At 43.9% G+C, this 22,133-nt stretch overlaps 1 protein-coding gene across 1 annotated transcript in view; it reads left to right on the top strand.

Annotated features, from left to right (window-relative positions):
- The window catches only part of BLTP1 (bridge-like lipid transfer protein family member 1), a 399,009-nt gene that overhangs the window by 347,222 nt on the left and 29,654 nt on the right, over positions 1–22,133 (top strand). The window contains exons 74-78 of the mRNA XM_068280272.1: positions 5,340–5,543; positions 5,960–6,136; positions 6,212–6,349; positions 6,746–7,000; positions 17,922–18,075. Of these exons, the coding sequence (XP_068136373.1) occupies positions 5,340–5,543; positions 5,960–6,136; positions 6,212–6,349; positions 6,746–7,000; positions 17,922–18,075 (928 nt within the window). The remainder of the gene's footprint in view (positions 1–5,339; positions 5,544–5,959; positions 6,137–6,211; positions 6,350–6,745; positions 7,001–17,921; positions 18,076–22,133) is intronic.

Below are 22,133 nucleotides of genomic sequence, written 5' to 3'. Positions count from 1 at the left end.
AGAGATTTCTCCCACTCAGCATGGGTATGTGTAAAAATACACCACAAAACACATTATACTACTTCTCCTGAGTATGGCGATACCACATGTGTGACACTTTTTTGCAGCCTAGGTGCGCTAAGGGGCCCAACGTCCTATTCACAGGTCATTTTGAGGCATTTGTTTTCTAGACTACTCCTCACGGTTTAGGGCCCCTAAAATGCCAGGGCAGTATAGGAACCCCACAAGTGACCCCATTTTAGAAAGAAGACACCCCAAGGTATTCCGTTAGGGGTATGGTGAGTTCATAGAAGATTTTATTTTTTGTCACAAGTTAGTGAAAAATGACACTTTGTGAAAAAAAACAATAAAAATCCAATTTCCGCTAACTTTTGACAAAAAATAAAATCTTCTATGAACTCATCATACACCTAACAGAATACCTTGGGGTGTCTTCTTTCTAAAATGGGGTCACTTGTGGGGTTCCTATACTGCCCTGGCATTTTACGGGCCCAAAACTGTGAGTAGTCTGGAAACCAAATTTCTCAAAATGACTGTTCAGGGGTATAAGCATCTGCAAATTTTGATGACAGGTGGTCTATGAGGGGGCAAATTTTGTGGAACCTTTCATAAGCAGGGTGGCCTCTTAGATGACAGGATGTTTTGGGCCTGATCTGATGGATAGGAGTGCTAGGGGGGTGACAGGAGGTGATTGATGGGTGTCTCAGGTGGCGGTTAGAGGGGAAAATAGATGCAATCAATGCACTGGGGAGGTGATCGGAAGGGGGTCTGAGGGGGATCTGAGGGTTTGGCCGAGTGATCAGGAGCCCACACAGGGCAAATTAGGGCCTGATCTGATGGGTAGGTGTGCTAGGGGGTGACAGGAGGTGATTGATGGGTGTCTCAAGGTGTGATTAGAGGGGGGAAATAGATGCAAGCAATGCACTAGCGAGGTGATCAGGGCTGGGGTCTGAGGACGTTCTGAGGTGTGGGCGGGTGATTGGGTGCCCGCAAGGGGCAGATTAGGGTCTAATCTGATGGGTAACCGTGACAGGTGGTGATAGGGGGTGATTGATGGGTAATTAGTGGGTGTTTAGAGGAGAGAAGAGATGTAAACACTGCACTTGGGAGGTGATCTGATGTCGGATCTGCGGGCGATCTATTGGTGTGGGTGGGTGATCAGATTGCCCGCAAGGGGCAGGTTAGGGGCTGATTGATGGGTGGCAGTGACAGGGGGTGATTGATGGGTGGCAGTGACAGGGGGTGATTGATGGGTGGCAGTGACAGGGGGTGATTGATGGGTGGCAGTGACAGGGGGTGATTGATAGGTGATTGACAGGTGATCAGTGGGTTATTACAGGGAATAACAGATGTAAATATTGCACTGGCGAATTGATAAGGGGGGGTCTGAGGGCAATCTGAGCGTGTGGGCGGGTGATTGGGTGCCCGCAAGGGGCAGATTAGGGTCTAATCTGATGGGTAACAGTGACAGGTGGTGATAGGGGGTGATTGATGGGTAATTAGTGGGTGTTTAGAGGAGAGAAGAGAGGTAAACACTGCACTTGGGAGGTGATCTGATGTCGGATCTGCGGGCGATCTATTGGTGTGGGTGGGTGATCAGATTGCCCGCAAGGGGCAGGTTAGGGGCTGATTGATGGGTGGCAGTGACAGGGGGTGATTGATGGGTGGCAGTGACAGGGGGTGATTGATAGGTGATTGACAGGTGATCAGTGGGTTATTACAGGGAATAACAGATGTAAATATTGCACTGGCGAATTGATAAGGGGGGGGGGGTCTGAGGGCAATCTGAGCGTGTGGGCGGGTGATTGGGTGCCCGCAAGGGGCAGATTAGGGTCTAATCTGATGGGTAACAGTGACAGGTGGTGATAGGGGGTGATTGATGGGTAATTAGTGGGTGTTTAGAGGAGAGAAGAGATGTATACACTGCACTTGGGAGGTGATCTGATGTCGGATCTGCGGGCGATCTATTGGTGTGGGTGGGTGATCAGATTGCCCGCAAGGGGCAGGTTAGGGGCTGATTGATGGGTGGCAGTGACAGGGGGTGATTGATGGGTGGCAGTGACAGGGGGTGATTGATAGGTGATTGACAGGTGATCAGTGGGTTATTACAGGGAATAACAGATGTAAATATTGCACTGGCGAATTGATAAGGGGGGGTCTGAGGGCAATCTGAGCGTGTGGGCGGGTGATTGGGTGCCCGCAAGGGGTAGATTAGGGTCTAATCTGATGGGTAACAGTGACAGGTGGTGATAGGGGGTGATTGATGGGTAATTAGTGGGTGTTTAGAGGAGAGAATAGATGTAAACAATGGATTTGGGAGGTGATCTGATGTCGGATCTGCGGGCGATCTATTGGTGTGGGGGGGGGTGATCAGATTGCCCGCAAGGGGCAGGTTAGGGGCTGATTGATGGGTGGCAGTGACAGGGGGTGATTGACAGGTGATTGACGGGTGATTGACAGGTGATTGACAGGTGATTGACAGGTGATTGACAGGTGATCAGGGGGGATAGATGCATATAGTACTCTGGGGGGGGGGGGTCTGGGGAGATTCTGAGGGGTGGGGGGTGATCAGGAGGGGGCAGTGGGCAGGGGGGGGGGATAAAAAAAAAATAGCGTTGACAGATAGTGACAGGGAGTGATTGATGGGTGATTAGGGGGGTGACTGGGTGCAAACAGTGGTCTGGGGGGTGGGCAGGGGGGGGTCTGAGGGGTGCTGTGGGCGATCAGGGGGCAGGGGGGGGGAAATCAGTGTGCTTGGGTGCAGACTAGGGTGGCTGCAGCCTGCCCTGGTGGTCCCTCGGACACTGGGACCACCAGGGCAGGAGGCAGCCAGTATAATAGGCTTTGTATACATTACAAAGCCTATTATACATATGTGCAGCGGCGATCCGGGTGCTAGTAACCCGCCGGCGCTTCCAAACGGCCGGCGGGTTACTACGAGCGGTGGGCGGAGCGAGTCCCCGGCGGCTGATCGCGTCACGAATGACGCGATCGCCGCATAGCCACTCCCGCAGCCGCCCCCGCCGATGGGCGTATTGCGGTCGTTTGGGCCCGGACTTTGCCGCCGCCCATCGGCTGGGGGCGGTCCTCAAGTGGTTAAAGTGGATCCGAGATGAACTTTTACTCATTGCATAATTGTGTTCCTTTCCTATTGTTTATCGGGCATTCTTCAAGCAAAATACTTTTTTGTTTTTGTTTTAATACTCTAATTCCCTATAAACTAAAGAAGCCACGCCCACAGGTTTTCAGAGAGCCAAGGCACTTTCAGACAGTAGCAAGGGCTCATGGGAGCTCAGTCTGGGCAGGAGGAGGGGGAGGTATTACTAGCCAGAGATTTTAGAGGCAGAGGGGAGGAGGGAGGAGGAGGGGGGATTAGGTTTTTTTGCTCAAGATGCAGAAAAGCCTGCCTCTGTGTAATGTTTACAAACAACATGGCTGCTGTCATTGTATCACAGGAATAATCAATCATATTCTATTAAAGCTGTTTGCAGCTAGATTTGCTGTGTAAACTATCTAAACTTTAGATAAGATATATAGACAAGTTACTTGTTATAGTTAGTTTTTAATCTCCGATCCACTTTAACTCAGTATTTGAAAGCCTATGGGTAGTCCAAATGCTTCCCAGATGTGTTGATGACATGTTCAGAATATTTCAGTTCAGAACCTTGTTTAGTTAGGAACCTAAATCCTTACACATTCGTACTGTGGGCAGTGGATATTAACTCACCTTTGTCTCTGCCTCTGTCCACTGCACTCCACGTCATGTTCCAGCTCTCACATACTACCTTATGAAGGAGGAAGTATGTGAGTGCTACCTGATAATTGTCAAGGAGCGCAGCAGCAAAGGCTGTGACAAGGGTGCGTTAACATCCCCAGTCGCAGTACGCATGTCTAAGTATTCAGGTTCTGACTGAAAGAATTTGGGGCAAGGTTTTGAATTTGAGTATTTCAAACACATCAACACTATTCCTAGATCTTACAAAAGCCCACTGTTCCAGTGCAAGGACCCTCTTCATCTTTTGGTTGTGCTCCCTGCCAAGTAAGAATGTATCTGGACTGATCATGCGCAAGTAAGGTCCACACATGCCCAGTAAAATGAAGCTGCTTGTGCATGGCTTTTCTCCTCTGTGTACGAGTGCTTCCTTCTATTTGGCAAGCATAGACCTTATTGGTGCATGACCAGCGTGGATGCACTCCACTCCACAAGCCAGCACTCATGCACAAAGAGGAGTGCAGATGCAAACTCCTTTAAAGTCCTGGGCCGCCGTGCTGGTCTGGAGGAGGACAGGAGGAGCCTCTGGAGGATCCAGAGGCTTCCCTCTTCTGAGTAAGTACCTATTATTTAATTTTATACCACCTCAGGTTCAATTTAAGCACACATATTAATTTAACTACTTGCAAGCTGCACAGAAAATGCCCCAATAAGTTTAACCGAATATGGGATAGATGGCTGAAAAACCCACCTATTTAAATTAAAACAGGTATTCTTGTCTCACCCTGCTTCCGGGATCCTCTACATTCATAAAATGGGGCTCTTTACCATAAATGTTTTGTTCTTCCCCCTTTATGCCAATATTAAGCACAATCAGAACTGTGAAGGGATACCACTTCATAATTCCTATGTACACCTTTACATGTCTTTCACGAATAACAAATGACAGGATGCAAGTAAATAGTTTGCACTGTTTTTTTTTTTTTAATCTTTATTAAAAAAAAGATGTGCACAAACCCTCTTTATACATTTCAGCTGTACTTATGACTATTTCAAGAGCATTCTTCTGTACTATATAGTACTACTGCTGTATTTTGCTGTATACATTGTGACACCGTACTTTGTATGTTACTCTACTATCTTCAATAAACGAACCTTTGTTTAATGAAAAAAACACTACTTGCAAGCTGAAGCCTCTCCCCACAGGACATCCTGCTGAGGCAAGGGATCCGGAAGAATTGTTTTGCATGCTAGGACAACTACTACACAGGCTCCCAGAATCACAAACACAAACAAGACAGCCAAAAAATCAAATGTATTTGTGTTTTGCGTTTTGGGAATGCATTACTCAAATGGTGGTAGCCTGACTTTGATGCAGCAACCCACTTATAGAAAATGTTCAACAGTGGGTGAGGTTTAGCTAGATAGTATTGTTGTATTTTTTATTTATAATAATAATTATTATTATTATTATTTATTGTATTTATAAAGCGCCAACATATTACGCAGCTGTAGGTACTGTAGGTGCAGTATTTTCAAAGCTCTTTTTTAATCCAGTCCCTCTTTAACTCAATATTCTGAGATTTTCAGTGATATCATGTGATATAAGAGACTCTCCTTCTTACAGGGCCATCCCCTGGACTAGGCAGTCCCCTGGGAAGGACACGTCACAGCAGCAGCACATCAGATCTGACAAGCTCAAGCAGCAACTCATCAGGCCTGAGTTTCACAGCTTGCATGTCTGACTTCTCTCTGTATGTTTTTCACCCATATGGAGCTGGCAAGCAGAAATCAGCAGTTTCTGGCCTTACTCCGGGTTCCAGTGGCTTAGGTATGGAAAAAAAAATCTGAAAAATTGTGTATATCTTGATGTCTTTATTACCAGATTGTAGCATAATTGTAAGGGTATAGCTCCTACATTTCATAAGTTTTAACTCGTGCACTTGATGCTGAAAGAACTTAGCCTTTGTTCAGACACTGAAAGAAATAATTTTAGCTTTGGCAGCTGGGTGTTTTATAGACCTTCCCAGCCAACACAGTGTTAGCATTTTGGGTGCACTGTATCTTGTAGCACTTCGTGTTACTGTGCAAGGCAAATACTAGTGGTCAGATTGTTTTTTTATCACAGTGATAGCTTGTATTTTACAGTATTTCAATTAATAGTAATGGTTACACCTAGGTGAATGGTTCATACAACTGATACAAAACCTATCAAGGATTTCTTTGCTCATTATTGTTTTCTTGTAGGTCATGTGGATGAAGAGCCTACATCAGTCACAGGCCGGAAAGACTCTCTCAGTATTAACCTAGAGTTTGTAAAAGTCAGCTTGTCTAGAATGAGACGTTCTGGGGGAACTTCGTTCTTTGAAACGTCTGCTAATAAAACAACAACCAAAATGGACACAACTTTAATAAACATTTCAGGTAATGCGTTATTTGCTACAGAGTCAGATGGTTTTAGAGGTAAATAGACTAACCCAGATTTCCCTCTTCCTTCAGCTGTTTGTGATATTGGTTCCGCTTCCTTCAAGTATGACATGCGTCGACTTAGTGAAATTTTAGCATTTCCGAGAGCTTGGTATAGGAGGAGTATTGCTAGACGTCTATTTCTAGGTGATCAGACCATAAATTTGCCAGGTAAAGAACCATTCTATGTAACTATCATTGTGATATAAAATGCAATTAAAATGCAGATGCTTAATGTGTGCTTGTGTTATGGTAGGGGTTCAATTGCGAGCTCCTCTGACGGACAGTTACTTATATGTTCATATACTATGAAAAGTGGTGCAGAATGTGTCTGTACTATAGACAAACACAAATAATATTGTATTTCTACATTATTGAAGGATGTTGTTTTAATGTGTCAAAAAGAGATACTGTACAGTTAGTTTCTGAGGTTATGAAGTAATGTGTAAGGTAGGTTCCTGTTAAACCCATTGTTTTAGGTACTCACTGTATTGCTTGAACTGCTTTTCTTGGTCTTCTATTTGGTTGCTTAGTAACAGCATAGTGTGTTTTCTTTACTATCCATAGCCTCTGGACCTGGGACTCCTGATTCAGTTGAAGGAGTGAACCAGCACCTGTCCCCTGAATCTTCTCGCAAAGCATATTGCAGAACGTGGGAGCAGCCCAGTCAGTCTGCCTCTTTCAGTCACATGGCTCAGTCACCCAATGTTTTCAGTGAACACACTCCAAACAGCAGCATGTCTCCTGGGGTAGCACATTCACTCAAATCTCCAGCTGTCACCAGATCTAGAAGTGTCTCTGATTCCTCTGTTCCTCGTAGAGGTTTGTATTTCTGTATTATATGGATATTTAGAAAAGGTCAATTTTTGACTAGTTGTACAATGTTTAACAGTGTCCATGTGCGATTCAGTCTTGATTGTGCTCTCTTGTCCAGTTTTCCAAAATCTATGTAGTAAAAGGATAAACTGACTGGATATATTTTGAGTGGGTAAATCAGGTAGTCCCTCATACTAGATAGATGTGGAAGCGGTGCACAAGATTGTACAATCAATTGTATGGTGCATGGCCAGCTTTAGGCTACTGAGTTGAAAGTTAAAGTGACCCAGAGATGAACTAAGGAGAAAAGACCACCTCAATGAACTGCACCAAAATGATTAGGCCAAAATATATTACATCTTTATTTAAATCATCACATAAAATACATTTAAAATCCAACATATAAAGTAGGTAGGGCAAAATAACTGAATTTTATCAAATAACAATAAATAGTAAATAGTGTAAAGTGCATAGTGCAAATCAGGTAACTAATACAATAGATCTATAAAAAATAATAAATAGTGCAATACAAAAATACAAAAAATAAAAAATGAGTGGAGTTAGGGGTCACCACAATATGGTGGCCACACACAAAAGAACTAAAGTGCAGTGCTTAATCAAAGAGACCGAGGGTAATAGGTAATGAATGTGTCAGAAAACAGTATATGTTGAATATATCCCACAGCGGGCAACAGTGAGAGTGAAAAAGAAGAAGAGGTGTACCAGAACCCTACAGGTGAGCCCGCAGGAGCCCTTACCTTCAGCTATCGCGATTCGCTGTAAATGGCTTCCTCAAAGCTTTGTATGTGTAGTACAGCTAAGAAATAAAACATTAGGAGCAGAGACATAAATCTAATATTATTTCCAGTACAGGAAGAGTTAGGAAACTCCAGTTGTTATCTATGCAAAAGAGCCATTGAGCTCCATGACTTTCAAAGCCGCAGTGAGCTCTGTCTTCTGAAGCTTATTATCTCAGGTTTCTGTAGAGAACAGATCAAAAGGTAACTAGCCTGCTCTGTAAAATCATTTAGAATGCTGCGTAGTGTGTAAACTGCAAATATTAGAGAATTATGCTATGTTATAAAAAAAAAAACTATATAACTGAAAATAAAAATATGAAAATATTTTCTTTGCTACTAATGCTCTAGTAATTATCCATACTACACAACTAATTCATTATCATAATTTTATTTTATTTTTTTGCTTCAGTGTCTCTTCAAGACCAGTATTACTCAGCTTGTAGTAAAAATAATGGTAGTTACATGTCATTTAAAATTATATAAAATGGTGGTATTTAAAACTTGGTGTGTCACTATGCGTTAAAGTAAAACCAGGTCATAGAAACAGGGCAGAAGTTGAAAAACTGTGAAAACTGTGTCTTTGTGGGTAATTTCACAGAAGTCCCAGGTAGGTGAGCAAAGGGAACAGAACATCCCTTTTGATCTGTGAAGCTATGAAGGCTTAAAGGCCGGTTTTACAGGTGGCCATTGCGTTTGCAGTGCAACGCTTCGGCCCCACCACATCGCACCGTAACACAGAAAACATCATTCATATGATCCTGTGGCAGAGTGTGCCAACAGGTCATATGAATAGCACCTTACCCCCCCCCTCCCCCGCCGCCTCACACGCCCTTTGCCTCCCCTTGCCCAGTGACATATTCCCTAGTGGACAAGAAGTACACCACGGGGATTCCTGGGTTTCCCGGTCGTATTTTTCCAAATGGAGAGGAAAAGAAGAAAAGACTCCGGGCACCTTCCGTCCAGTGCTTTATTTGCAAGTGATGGTAGACAATGTTCAGAGTACCATATCAGGAAGATACCTTCGTCTGGTGATCCTCAATGGTGATGGTGCGGTGGAGGTGGAGGAGCCAGGGCACTAGGTGGGACTGGCGACGGCCATTTCGCGTCTATCCAGACGCTTGGTCACGCTGCGTACCACTGCGTCTACCATCACTTGCAAATAAAGCACTGGACGGAAGGTGCCCAGAGTCTTCTTCTTTTCCTGTCCATTTGAAAAATTGCATCCACGCTTTCTTCATCCAACCGCAGAGCACACGTCCCAGCAACAGACAAGGTGGTATGGTGAGACGCTGATGGTATGGTGAGAAGTTAATTGCTTGTTAAAATACACACTGCTTGTAAATACAGAATAGGGAGTGCCACTCTTTCTCTTTTCTTCCTCTGCAAATACAAACGTTTCCCGGTCGTATTCACATCGTAGCACACATGCACGCCACACCGCTGCTTCATTTTTAACATTTCTGCATTGCCCATTAACTTTCATTACTTCCGCTGCTACTGCATCGCCACGGACGTCCAACGGTAACACGCTGTTGACTTTGAGGTGGTTTGGCGGCCGACCAGGCACTTCCTGGGGCAATGCCGTGCCGTAAGTGTGCTAGGCTTGCTGCATTATCCTGCAGTAAAACAGGGTAACACAATGCACACTTGCAAGGGCCTAAAAGCTCAAAATGGAGAAATTACTTCTAGTCATTTTTTTTTAAACCAAAATAAAAGTTTATTGAAAGGATTTAGCGTCATATACAAGGCAAGAATCGAGTACCATATTATAGTCATATAGGCATATCATGGTGACAGTGATACATAGATATTCTCGTGTAAAAGCATAAGGGATCTATATACAGAAACCAGGTAAGTACATAGAGCATAGATAATATACCTGTTGTCTCAGCGTTCATAGGAATATACCGTGGACCTAGAGCATAGACATAGCTTTAGAAATGTAGTTCAGGTAGCTTAATCCGCAACATTAAGTCACAGATTTTTCCATCTGTCCCATATTAAATGAAATTTCTTTTGTGATCCCCTGTGTATGTATACAAGCTTTTTGTAAGGTAATGCAGTGCTGATACGTTTGATCCAGTTATCATGTGAAGGTGGCGTGGGCGCAAGCCATCTACACGCCACCTTTTGTCTACCTGTAACTAGCACTTCTGTCAGAAATGATTTAAGTGCATTGTCTAATGCTTCATCTTGTATAACTCCAAGGAGGCACAATAAAGGGTCATAGCTTATGGGGCAGCCCATCTTGTCGTGTAGGAATTTAACTACCGTATTTTTCGGACTATAAGACGCACTTTTTCTCCCCCAAAAGTGGGGGGGAAAAGTCAGTGCGTCTTATAGTCCGAATGTTACATATTTGGACCTGTGCCTGTGTTTTTTACCCCATTTCTGCGATGTCTGCATTTCCCCCGCTGCCGTGTCTGCCTGCACTCCGTGTCCTCTGTGTTTGCGTGTCCCTAGTGTTTGCGTGTTCTCAGTGTATGCATGTCCCCCGTGTCTGCCTGCACTCGTGTCCCCGGTGTTTGCGTGTCCCTGGTGTTTTTGCGTGTCCTCGGTAATTCCATGTCCCCGCTGTTTCCATGTCCGCGGTGTCTTAACACAGATAAGTAGCTGCCACATAGTCATCCGGCTGTCCCCGGTTTCCCTTATACGTACCTCTCTTGCAGCTTTAGATTATCGCGCTGTCCCCGGTACTGCCGTAACTTGTAACAATCAGGAAGTCCCGGACGTCTGTGCAGGGAAATGCACCAATCAGGCGGGGGCGCTTGCCTCAACCGCCAATCATGCTGTGCAATGCTCGAGTGATGGTGTTGAGGGCGGGACCACCTCTCCGTCATTGTGGCCAATCACAGCGCCCTCTGCCTGATTGGTGCATTTCCCTGCACAGCCGTCCGGGACTTCCTGATTGTTACAAGTTACGGCGGTACCGGGGACAGCGCAATAAACAAAGCTGCAAGAGAGGTACGTATATGGGAAACCGGGGACAGCCTGCTGACTATGTGGCAGCTACTTATATGTGTTAAAACACCGCGGACACAACAAACACCAGGGACATGGATATACCGAGGACAGGCAAGCACCGGGGGACACCGAGTGCAGGCAGACACGGGGGACACGCATACACTGGGGACACAGTGCAGGCAGACAATGACACCAGATGCACAGGACAGGACACGCAGACACTGGGAACATGGAGTACATGCAGATACTGGGACACAGGGACACGCAGACATTGGGGCACAGGGGGGCATGCAGACACTGGGGACACAGGGATAGAAAACACTGGGACAATGGGGATAGAAAACACTGGACATGAAGGAAACAGTGGACAGAGGAAGGGGGACAGAGCACAGGGCATCAGACACCAGGGACATAGGTGGACAGAGGACATTGAGACATCAGTGGACACAAGGGGACAGTGGACACAGAGGGACATAGGTGAACACAGGGGGGCAAAAGTACATGAAAGACATAAGGGGGGCATAATAATTAGGGGAAAAGGTCCATAACACGCCCCTGTACCATGGACGCACCAGGTTTAGTATATTTTTATTTTTCCTGGGTTTATGTCCTCTAAACCTAGGTGCGTCTTATAGTCCGGAGCGTCTTATAGTCCGAAAAATACGGGACCAAAAAGCTGCCACAACTGGACAACTCCAGATGAGGTGATAGAATGAAGGGGATGCCTCTTGACACTTAGGGCAGTTATTGGAGGATTGTGGGTTGTATTTACAAAGCTGCCTAGGGGTTAAGTAAGCCTGGTGAAAAATATATATTTGCGTGATACGTTCGCGTATACATGGGGACACTTTCTTGGGGGCAAATAGAGCATCATCCCAGTCTTCATCTGAAATATCCAATCCACATGTAACCCATCTATTACGTGATTCACTAGTGAGTTCCTCAGCACCAAATTCTAAGAGTGTTTTATATAGCTCTCCTATCATGTGCCTAACTGGGACATTTTTGAGCATTTCAATAATGGGAGAGCCATATAATTGTATAGGTGTCTTAGGAAATTGCTTACAAAAAGCGTGTTTTAATTGCCAGTATCGAAACTCTTGGTTCATGGGGATATGGTAAGTAGAGACTAAGAGAGCAAAAGAGGCAATCTGTCCGTTAGATGTGATGTTTTCCAGGAATATTATCCCTCTAGCTATCCAGAAAGAGGGATCAGGGATGGTGCCAAATTCTGAAAGATTAGGGTTGTTCCATAGGGGTGTGTGTTTTCCTATACCTTTAGGGCTATATATTTTAGTGATGGCTTTCCATACTCGAGATGCCTGTATCAGAATTGTGTTGTATTTTTTCTTATGTGGTATATAACACCTCAGAGTGTCCATTGCAGGGCTTTCTAAAACAGGGTCTAAAGGATATCCAAGTAGCTCAACATTTGTGGTTGGAGGGACAGTGAACCAAGCAGATATATGTTGCAGCTGTGATGCAAAATAGTATTTTTTGAAATACTGGAAATTCAATTCCGCCAAGGCTCATTGGGTTTTGTAATAGTGTGTTTTTAAGTTTGGCCCTGCCCTTACCCCAGAGGAAGCTCAAGAGTATCGATTTCAATTTTTTAAAAAATGAATTTGGGATGTAGATAGGGGAATGATGAACTATATATAGTATTTTGTAGAATCATTTTTATTAAACTATTCCTGCCCATCACCGCTAGAGGTAGTTTTGCCCAAGTGTAGCATCTGGACTGTACAAGGGGTAACAGGTTGTATACTTCCTGCTTCAAATATTTTAGTGGATCTATGTGGATTTGTACACCAAGGCATTTAAAGGTATTGACTATTTGAAGGGGCGGGGGGGTATTCGGGTCGGGAGGAGACCAGGGATCTAGTGGGAGTAGTACTGACTTAGAGATATTAACTCGCAACCCAGAGTAATAACTTGATTTCTCTATAATTTCAAGGGCACGAGACAGGGATGAAGCCCCATCAGCCAGGTATAAAATGGTGTCATCCGCATACATACTAATTTTATCTTCCGTAGATTTAGGCTTCTTGCACACCAAGACGTTGCATTAGGTGGCACGTTAAGGTCGCATAACGTGCACCTAACACAACGTATGGTGCTGCAAGAGCCGACGGTAGAGTGAGCCGCGTTAGGCGGCTCGAGTCCTATAATGTCTCCCATAGTGGCGCTGATTGGCCAGCGGGACCACGTGATGCGGAGCGAGACACTCCGCATCACGTGGTCCCTTCGGCCAATCAGCGCCTGCCAGTGCAGTGAATATTAAGTAGCCATGTGCGCGGCTACTGTAGCTGGCTCTCCCCGCCTCCTCTCCGCCCCCCACTGCGCATGTGCAAACAGTCTAACGCGGCTATAGCCGCTCCAACGCCGTAGCATGCTGCACTTTGCACAGAACGTGCAGCGTTACATGTAACGCAACGTGGGCTGTGTGAACAACCCACTTGTGTTACATTGCTGTGCGTTGGGGGAGCGTTACAGGCGTACTAACGTGCGCCTGTAATGTCTTGGTGTGTAAGCAGCCTTAGTCTTGAATCCTACAATATCAGGTAAAGCCCGAATGCGGCAGGCCAAAGGCTCCGCCACCAGAGCGTACAATAGTGGAGACAGGGGGCATCCCTGTCTCGTGCCCCTACCCAGAGGGAAAGACTTAGAAATCCAACCATTGGTACTAACTCTTGCTGAGGGATTTGAATACAAAATACGAACCCATCTCTGGAAATTGTCTCCAATACCAAACCTGGCAAGGACCGCCGATAAAAATGTCCATTCAACCGTATCGAAGGCTTTGGCCATGTCTAATGAGGCAATGACTCGTGCCCCTTTATTCATATGATTGGCTTGTATATTGGTGAATAATCGCCTGATATTGATTGCAGTGTTTTTCCCTGGCATGAAGCCAGTTTGGTCTTCATGTACAAGGGTTAGAATTACCTCGTTTAGCCTTTAGCGAGTACTTTTGCTAATATCTTAACATCTGTAGGTAGGAGTGATATCGGTCTGTAGGAGTCGCATTGGAGCGGGTCCTTGCCAGGTTTAGGTAACACAACTAGGGCTTCATTCATAGAAGTGGCGAGACTCTGTTTCTCAAAGGCCTCAGTAAAGACCTCCAATATGGGCTGGGCTAAAATATCCGAGTATTTTTTATACAAGCCTAAGGGAATGCCATCAAGTCCAGGGGCCTTTTTTGAGGGGAAACTAGCGATGGCGGATTCGATTTCATCTAAAGTGATAGGTAGGTCTAGTTGAGAACGCTGTACCTCTGAGAGCCTAGGGAGAGTAATTTCGGCCAGATAGATTTCAGAGTGTGACTGTGAAGCTATGGTTCGACTAGTGTATAGGTGTTGATAGTAGTCTGCAAATGTGGAGTTTACCTCTTGGGGGGTGCTGACCAATGTACCTTGGCAGGAAACAATTTGAGGGATAACCGGTGGAGAGGAGTGGATCTTGGCTATTTTAGCTAGTAATGTGCCTGCCTTTTCACCTTGCTCATATACCATTTGCGTATTGAAGAAAATTTTACTTAAGGCTAGTTCTTCAACTAGTTCCTTATGAGCTCTCTGGGCGGCTTGCCATGTCTGTTTATTTAAGGGGGAGTTATCTTTGTGGTATAAGGTTTCTGCTTGAGTAACCTGAAGGGCCAGAGTGTTTAGTCTAGCTTTGGTGTCTCCTTTACATCTAGCCACTGCCTGTATCAGAGCACCCCTCAAAAATGCCTTGAAGGTATCCCATACCAGGGCTCGGTTTTCTTCGTCTCTGTGGATAAAAAGGAATTCTGTGATTTGTTTTGTAAGTGGATTATCGTTTGGCAGAAGCTCAAGCCAAAAAGGATTACATTTCCAGAATTTAAATGGGGGAGTGACACCCCACTGTAGTTTAAGGCATAGCAGGGAGTGATCCGACACCAGGCGTGGCAGAATGGAAATATCAATCACCAGGGGGAGAAGGTATCTGGTAAGTAAGAACATATCTAGACGAGAAAAGGAGTTATAGGTACTAGATTCACAAGTGTATCCGGGGGGTTGTGGGTATTTAATCCGCCAGATGTCAGTTAGATCCATTTCTTTTAGTAAAAGAGAAAATTGGGTCTGTTTATTTGCCTGCGGGGGAGATCTATCAAGCGCTGCATTACAGAGGTTGTTGAAGTCTCCCGTCCATATTGCAGAGACTCCTGAATGTTTAAGCATAAATTTGAGACCCTCTTTCAGTACCTGTGAGCTAAAAGGAGGAGGTATATATATTGCCAGCAGTAAAATAGGCTCACTAGCTATGGTACAATGCATAAATATATACCGACCCATGGGATCTGTCACTACTTCCAGCGCCCTAAATAATACATGTCTCCTGATAAGAATTGACACCCCTCGAGAATATTGTGAATATGAGGCATGGAAGGACCAACCAATCCAACCCCGGCGCAGAGCCAGTAATTTAGAGCCTGTAAGGTGGGTTTCTGTAAGGGTAATTATGTCTGGTTTACACCCCTTTAAGTATTGTAACACAACATTTCTCTTAATTTTATCATTAAGGCCACGTACATTCCAGTTAATTACGCTAAGTGACTGCATTTTCGCTTTTTTGCTCTAGTAGTGACATATCCCATTGTGGCCATGATAGCCCATTTAAGTTGCAGTGTTTCCTATACCCATAAATCTTGCCCTGTTTGATTACATTCCAACACAGTTTAGCCCAAAAGATTCCCACCCTGCTCAACCATAAAGCTAGGCTGAGCTTAAACCCTAAACCCAAACCAAACCTATACAACCAGGTACAGGTGCAAAGGCACACCTACATACACCTGCTGGGGAACCGGTCGATGTGTGTCAGTCACATCTCCTGTTTGCATTAGCAAGAGAGTAAGACAAAATATTGGAGAGTGCAATGGCACAGCTCTACCGGTGCAGGACACGTATTATAATGTACTAATTGTTGTCAATGTTTACCCACATCTTTAACCTGAAGAACAGTAATGTAACCGTAAGAACCAGCATGGCACATAAAGGAAGGAGGGAGAAGGGGTCCAGTGATGGCAAGAAGATTCAAGTCCTCTGCGGTGTAGACGAATGGATAGGAATCATGGAGGGGAGACAGAGGATAAGCAACATGGGGACAAGTATAGTGCATCCTAAGTAGCATGGCATCATGTGTAGTTTCCCATCACATTGGTAAAAACATTGTTATTTATATAACCAAGTAACCAGGATGATGCTCACAACGCACCAGTGGTCGGAATCGTTTCCCTCCCCGAAACCCACACATCCCACCCGCGACCAGAGCACATATATGCAATCGTCTTGTGTTCAATAGAATACGATATATCCGTTTCTGTAGATTCCCAATAAGCGATATAGAATGAGCATGGTATAACGGGGTTAAGTTGGAGAAAATGCAAGTGTTTGTGTTCACCGCTGTTTGTGCATCTTGGAAATATTCCGCTTCGACGTGCTGTACTTGAGTGGTGGAATATGCGGATCCGTAGGAACCTCGCATTACTGCACAGTGTCTTAAGGAGTCGGATAATTAGTCTACAGAAGCAGTTCGAGAACGTAGTGCTCTAAAAGTGTAATTTATGAACAAGAGCATATATAGGTAGGAGAATAAACAATGTCCCAGTGGCTCCATGGGTAGTGAAAAAGAAGGGGGCCCCCGTGTAATCATTGAGGGCCTAGGATAGTAATACATGGATATGCCACACGGTCTAACGGGCCTCTCGAGTGCTCGATTATAACTCACGGTTAGTGTTCAACCATAGAGGCTGCGTCAGTCTTCTTCTCTGGATGGAGAGCGGCGGGCTTTAGGTCGTGCTTCCAACCATTTGGAGACATCTTTGGGGTGCTCAAAGAAGTGCGTTTTCCCATCTGCTTCTATACACAGCTTGGCAGGAAATAGCATGGCGTGTGTAATAGAGGCATCTCTTAAGGAACGCTTCATTGAAGCAAACTGCGCACGTTGCTTCTGCACCTCAGTTGAATAATCCGGGTAGAAGGAAATTCTGGTGTTTTGGTATGCAATATCGCCTTTCGCTCTTGCTGCCTTTAGAATAGCATCCCGGTCACGGTAATTCAATACCTTGAATATGAAGGTGCACGGTGGTAGGCCGGGAGCCGGTACTCTTGGAGAAATTCGGTGTGCCCGCTCCACAACAAAGACCGCTGAGAAGCAGTCCCACCCAAAGGTATCTGTTAGGAGTTTTTCTGTGAAGTCCTCCGGAGCCGTTCCCTCCACTTTCTCCGGTAGCCCAACTATACGTATATTTGAGCGACGGTTGCGATTTTCAAGGTCCTCCTGTCTATTGCACACCATCTTGGCGTCTTGCTTCATGGTGCGGATAGTGGCGGGAATAGGCTTTACCTCGTCTTCCAGCTTCCCTATGCGATCCTCGGTATCTGTCACGCGGGAGCGGAGAGTATGCATATCTTGTAGTAGAAATGACACATCGGTCCTTACCTCTTCTAGTTTAGTATTTATGTTAGATAGGGTAGTTTGGCAGCTAGTGATGGCCTCCATTATTTGCCGGAGAGAGGGCGTGGGCGGCTCCTCGTCCGAGGAGTCTTTTTCCTCCTGGCCGTGCTTAAACTTTTGAAGCTTGGAAGCGGCCTCGGTGTTGCGTATCCGGGACATCCTGGTATCAGAGTGTTCAGTACGGCGAGCAGAGTACGAATCTTAAGTGTTTTTCCAGGCAAAAGGGGTGTTCAGAGCAATATTTTCAGGATTTTGAGTGTCCTGCACGGGAGCTCTCCGGGAAAGCGTCCTCACATCTCGGCTTCCGGTCATGCCCCCACTTCTAGTCATTTTTAACAAATGTAGTAGTTTGTTTACTCTTATCTTGTGTAAAGCTCTAGAACAAAATAATGAGTACTACCTGATGTGCACAATCACTGCCTGTAGCTTCCAACTCTGAGTACCTGTTAGAAAAATGTAGTCTTCTCCAAATTGCTACTGGCTCTATAATGACTAAAGTTACTTCATTCCCATAAAACTATTCTCTCATCGGAGATATGGGGCTAAAAACTAAGTGCAATTTCACATATGTGAAAACTATATGGATTTTTATTTATTATAGGAATGACAATTCTTACAAATCCTACTATATCACAAGCAAGTTGTTCCCCTGGACATGTTATTTAAATCATTTTTATCTTTTTCAGATTCGGTTTCAAAAACATCAACACCATCTTTCAATAAAGTAAATAAACCATCCAGCCAGCAAGGATCACCATGGGAAACTCTGGTTGTGTTTGCAATTAATCTGAAACAGTTGAATGTTCAAATGAATATGAGCAATGTAATGGGAAACACGACGTAAGTTCACTGTAACAGAAAATATTACAGAATATCCATACACAGGCACATTCACAACTTATCTAAGCTTCTTTAGTGATTTGTGATTGAACATTATACATGGCTATTTTGTTTTAAGCGGCATGCATACGGTTTTAATTGGAGTTAATTGAGTTGATTGCCGGTAAAATTGCCATGTGCAAATCACTAAACGACGTTGTACAAATAGTGCAACTCATGTGAACAGTGGACGTGTTACGTCAACATCATGCAAATACCGCAACACAAAATGCATAACTAAGCGCAAGATATATACATAACACGAGTTGCACTATTATGTTGGTGGTGTAGACACTGGTAAAATTGCCAAGCACTGTCTGTGCATGACAATTTTACTGACATTTATTCAATGCACACCATTGTCAGTAAATGTAAAATATTGACACTGTTAAGTCAAACACAGGAGACCAGGAGGATTGCTGGCATCTAAGTTAAACTCGATTACACATGTATATTATATACAGTATAGTAGTATCTCAAGAATATTAAGAATGTTACAATGGTTCTAGCCATTCTGCATATGTCTGAAACAAACAACATTGTTTGTTTCAGACATATTCTACTACCAATATTCTGACATCCATATTTCCTTGTGCCTTTTTACAAGGGTTGTGTAACAAGAAGTCAGGGTTAAAAGACCATTATCAAGAAACATTTTTCCATAATCGCTATTAGTAAACAGTAGAGCATTTTAAAGACGGGATGGTAGATTTAAAGCAAAAGGCAAACGCTCTTGCTCCAGCTGTGGCCAAAAATAATCTAATCTGCATGTAATGCATGCAATCTGCTCTCATTGAAAGATTTAAAAGATAACTGTTCAGAGCTGTCCTTCAAGAGGAAGGTGCTTTGTTAATGGGGTCAGTTAAAGTGGATCCGAGATGAACTTTTATACATTGCATAATTGTGTTCCTTACATATAGGTTATAAGGCATTCCTCAAGCCAAATACTTTTGTTTTTTAATACTCTAATTCCCTATAAACTAAACAAGCCTCACCCACAGCTTCTCCAAAACGCCAAGGCACTCAGACCCATGTAGCAAGGGCTTATGGGAGCTCAGTCTGGGCAGGAGGAGGAGGAGGTTACAAGCCAGAGATTTCAGAGGGAGGAGGAGAGGGGAGTGAGCTGAGGGCTGGAGATGCAGTTGCAGATTACCTGTGTAATGATCTTAATTTGTTGAAGCTGTATGCAGTCAGATTTGCTGTGTAAACTATCTAAACTTTAGATAAGATATATAGACAAGTTACTTGTTATAGTTAGTTTTTCATCTCGGATCCGCTTTAAGGTTAGATAATCAACAGAGAAGGGGGTCAATACGGAAAAAAACGGGATTATAGTCCAAGTACAAGAGAAATAGCAATTGCTTTGCTTATGCTCAGTGCCAATCCACTGGCTCAAAAATCCATGGATGCCTCTTGGAGGAATGAGTTAAATACATGGATTGTAGATTTAGCTCTGACTGTTGTAGCTACTGTCTCTATACAGAGTTACTGGGAGTTCATAAAAAAATGAGACCTGCAGCCAACTGGGTCGTGCTTAGTAAGGCATACAGGAAACTGGCCCAAGGACTCCATCCTGGTTAGTTGCTGGCTCCAATCAGGTTTCAAACTCTTATGTAAAACGTGGTGCATTTAACCACTTGAGGACCTAGGGCTTTCTACCCCTTAAGGACCGGCCACTTTTTTTCCATTCAGACCACTGCAGCTTTCACGGTTTATTGCTCGCTCATACAACCTACCACCTAAATGAATTTTGGCTCCTTTTCTTGTCACTAATAAAGCTTTCTTTTGGTGCTATTTGATTGCTCCTGCGATTTTTACTTTTTATTATATTCATCAAAAAAGACATGAATTTTGGCAAAAAAATGATTTTTTTTAACTTTCTGTGCTGACATTTTTCAAATAAAGTAAAATTTCTGTATACATGCAGCGCGAAAAATGTGGACAAACATGTTTTTGATAAAAAAAAACCCATTCAGTGTATATTTATTGGTTTGGGTAAAAGTTATAGCGTTTACAAACTATGGTGCAAAAAGTGAATTTTCCCATTTTCAAGAATCTCTGACTTTTCTGACCCCCTGTCATGTTTCATGAGGGGCTAGAATTCCAGGATAGTATAAATACCCCCCAAATGACCCCATTTTGGAAAGAAGACATCCCAAAGTATTCACTGAGAGGCATAGTGAGTTCATAGAAGATATTATTTTTTGTCACAAGTAAGCGGAAATTGACACTTTGTGAGGAAAAAAAAAAAAAAAAGTTTCCATTTCTTCTAACTTGCGACAAAAAAAAATGAAATCTGCCACGGACTCACCATGCCCCTCTCTGAATACCTTGAAGGGTCTACTTTCCAAAATGGGATCATTTGTGGGGTGTGTTTACTGTCCTGACATTTTGGGGGGTGCTAAATTGTAAGCACCCCTGTAAAGCCTAAAGGTGCTCATTGGACTTTGGACCCCTTAGCGCAGTTAGGCTGCAAAAAAGTGCCACACATGTGGTATTGCCGTACTCAGGAGAAGTAGTATAATGTGTTTTGGGGTGTATTTTTACACATACCCATGCTGGGTGGGAGAAATATCTCTGTAAATGACAATTTGTTATTTTTTTTTACACACAATTGTCCATTTACAGAGATATTTCTCCCACTCAGCATGGGTATGTGTAAAAATACACCACAAAACACATTATACTACTTCTCCTGAGTACGGCGATACCACATGTGTGGCACTTTTTTGCACCCTAACTGCGCTAAAGGGCCCAAAGTCCAATGAGTACCTTTAGGATTTCACAGGTCATTTTGAGAAATTTCGTTTCAAGACTACTCCTCACGGTTTAGGGCCCCTAAAATGCCAGGGCAGTATAGGAACCCCACAAATGACCCCATTTTAGAAAGAAGACACCCCAAGGTATTCCGTTAGGAGTATGGTGAGTTCATAGAAGACTTTATTTTTTGTCAAAAGTTAGCGGAAAATGACACTTTGTGAAAAAACACAATTAAAATCAATTTCCGCTAACTTTTGACAAAAAATAAAATCTTCTATGAACTCACCATACTCCTAACGGAATACCTTGGGGTGTCTTCTTTCTAAAATGGGGTCATTTGTGGGGTTCCTATACTGCCCTGGCATTTTAGGGGCCCTAAACCGTGAGGAGTAGTCTTGAAACGAAATTTCTCAAAATGACCTGTGAAATCCTAAAGGTACTCATTGGACTTTAGGCCCTTTAGCGCAGTTAGGGTGCAAAAAAGTGCCACACATGTGGTATCGTCATACTCGGGAGAAGTAGTACAATGTGTTTTGGGGTGTATTTTTACACATACCCATGCTGGGTGGGAGAAATACCTCTGTAAATGGACAATTGTGTGTAAAAAAATCAAAAGATTGTCATTTACAGAGGTATTTCTCCCACCCAGCATGGGTATGTGTAAAAATACACCCCAAAACACATTGTACTACTTCTCCCGAGTATGGCGATACCACATGTGTGGCACTTTTTTGCACCCTAACTGCACCAAGGGGCCCAAAGTCCAATGAGTACCTTTAGGATTTCACAGGTCATTTTTGTTTCAAGACTACTCCTCACGGTTTAGGGCCCCTAAAATGCCAGGGCAGTATAGGAACCCCACTAATGACCCCATTTTAGAAAGAAGACACCCCAAGGTATTCCGTTAGGAGTATGGTGAGTTCATAGAAGTTTTTATTTTTTTGTCACAAGTTAGCGGAAATTGATTTTAATAGTTTTTTTTCACAAAGTGTCATTTTCCGCTAACTTGTGACAAAAAATAAAATCTTCTATGAACTCACCATACTCCGTACGGAATACCTTTGGGTGTCTTCTTTCTAGAATGGGGTCATTTGTGGGGTTCCTATACTGCCCTGGCATTTTAGGGGCCCTAAACCGTGAGGAGTAGTCTTGAAACCAAATGTCGCAAAATGACCTGTGAAATCCTAAAGGTACTCATTGGACTTTGGGCCCCTTAGCGTACTTGGGGTGTAAAAAAGTGCCACACATGTGGTACCACT

This window comes from Hyperolius riggenbachi, chromosome 1 (genome assembly GCF_040937935.1).
Source record: "Hyperolius riggenbachi isolate aHypRig1 chromosome 1, aHypRig1.pri, whole genome shotgun sequence".
In the NCBI taxonomy this organism is placed as follows: domain Eukaryota; kingdom Metazoa; phylum Chordata; class Amphibia; order Anura; family Hyperoliidae; genus Hyperolius; species Hyperolius riggenbachi.
Note: the sequence above shows the minus strand (reverse complement) of the source record. Positions and strands in the feature narration are given on the sequence as shown.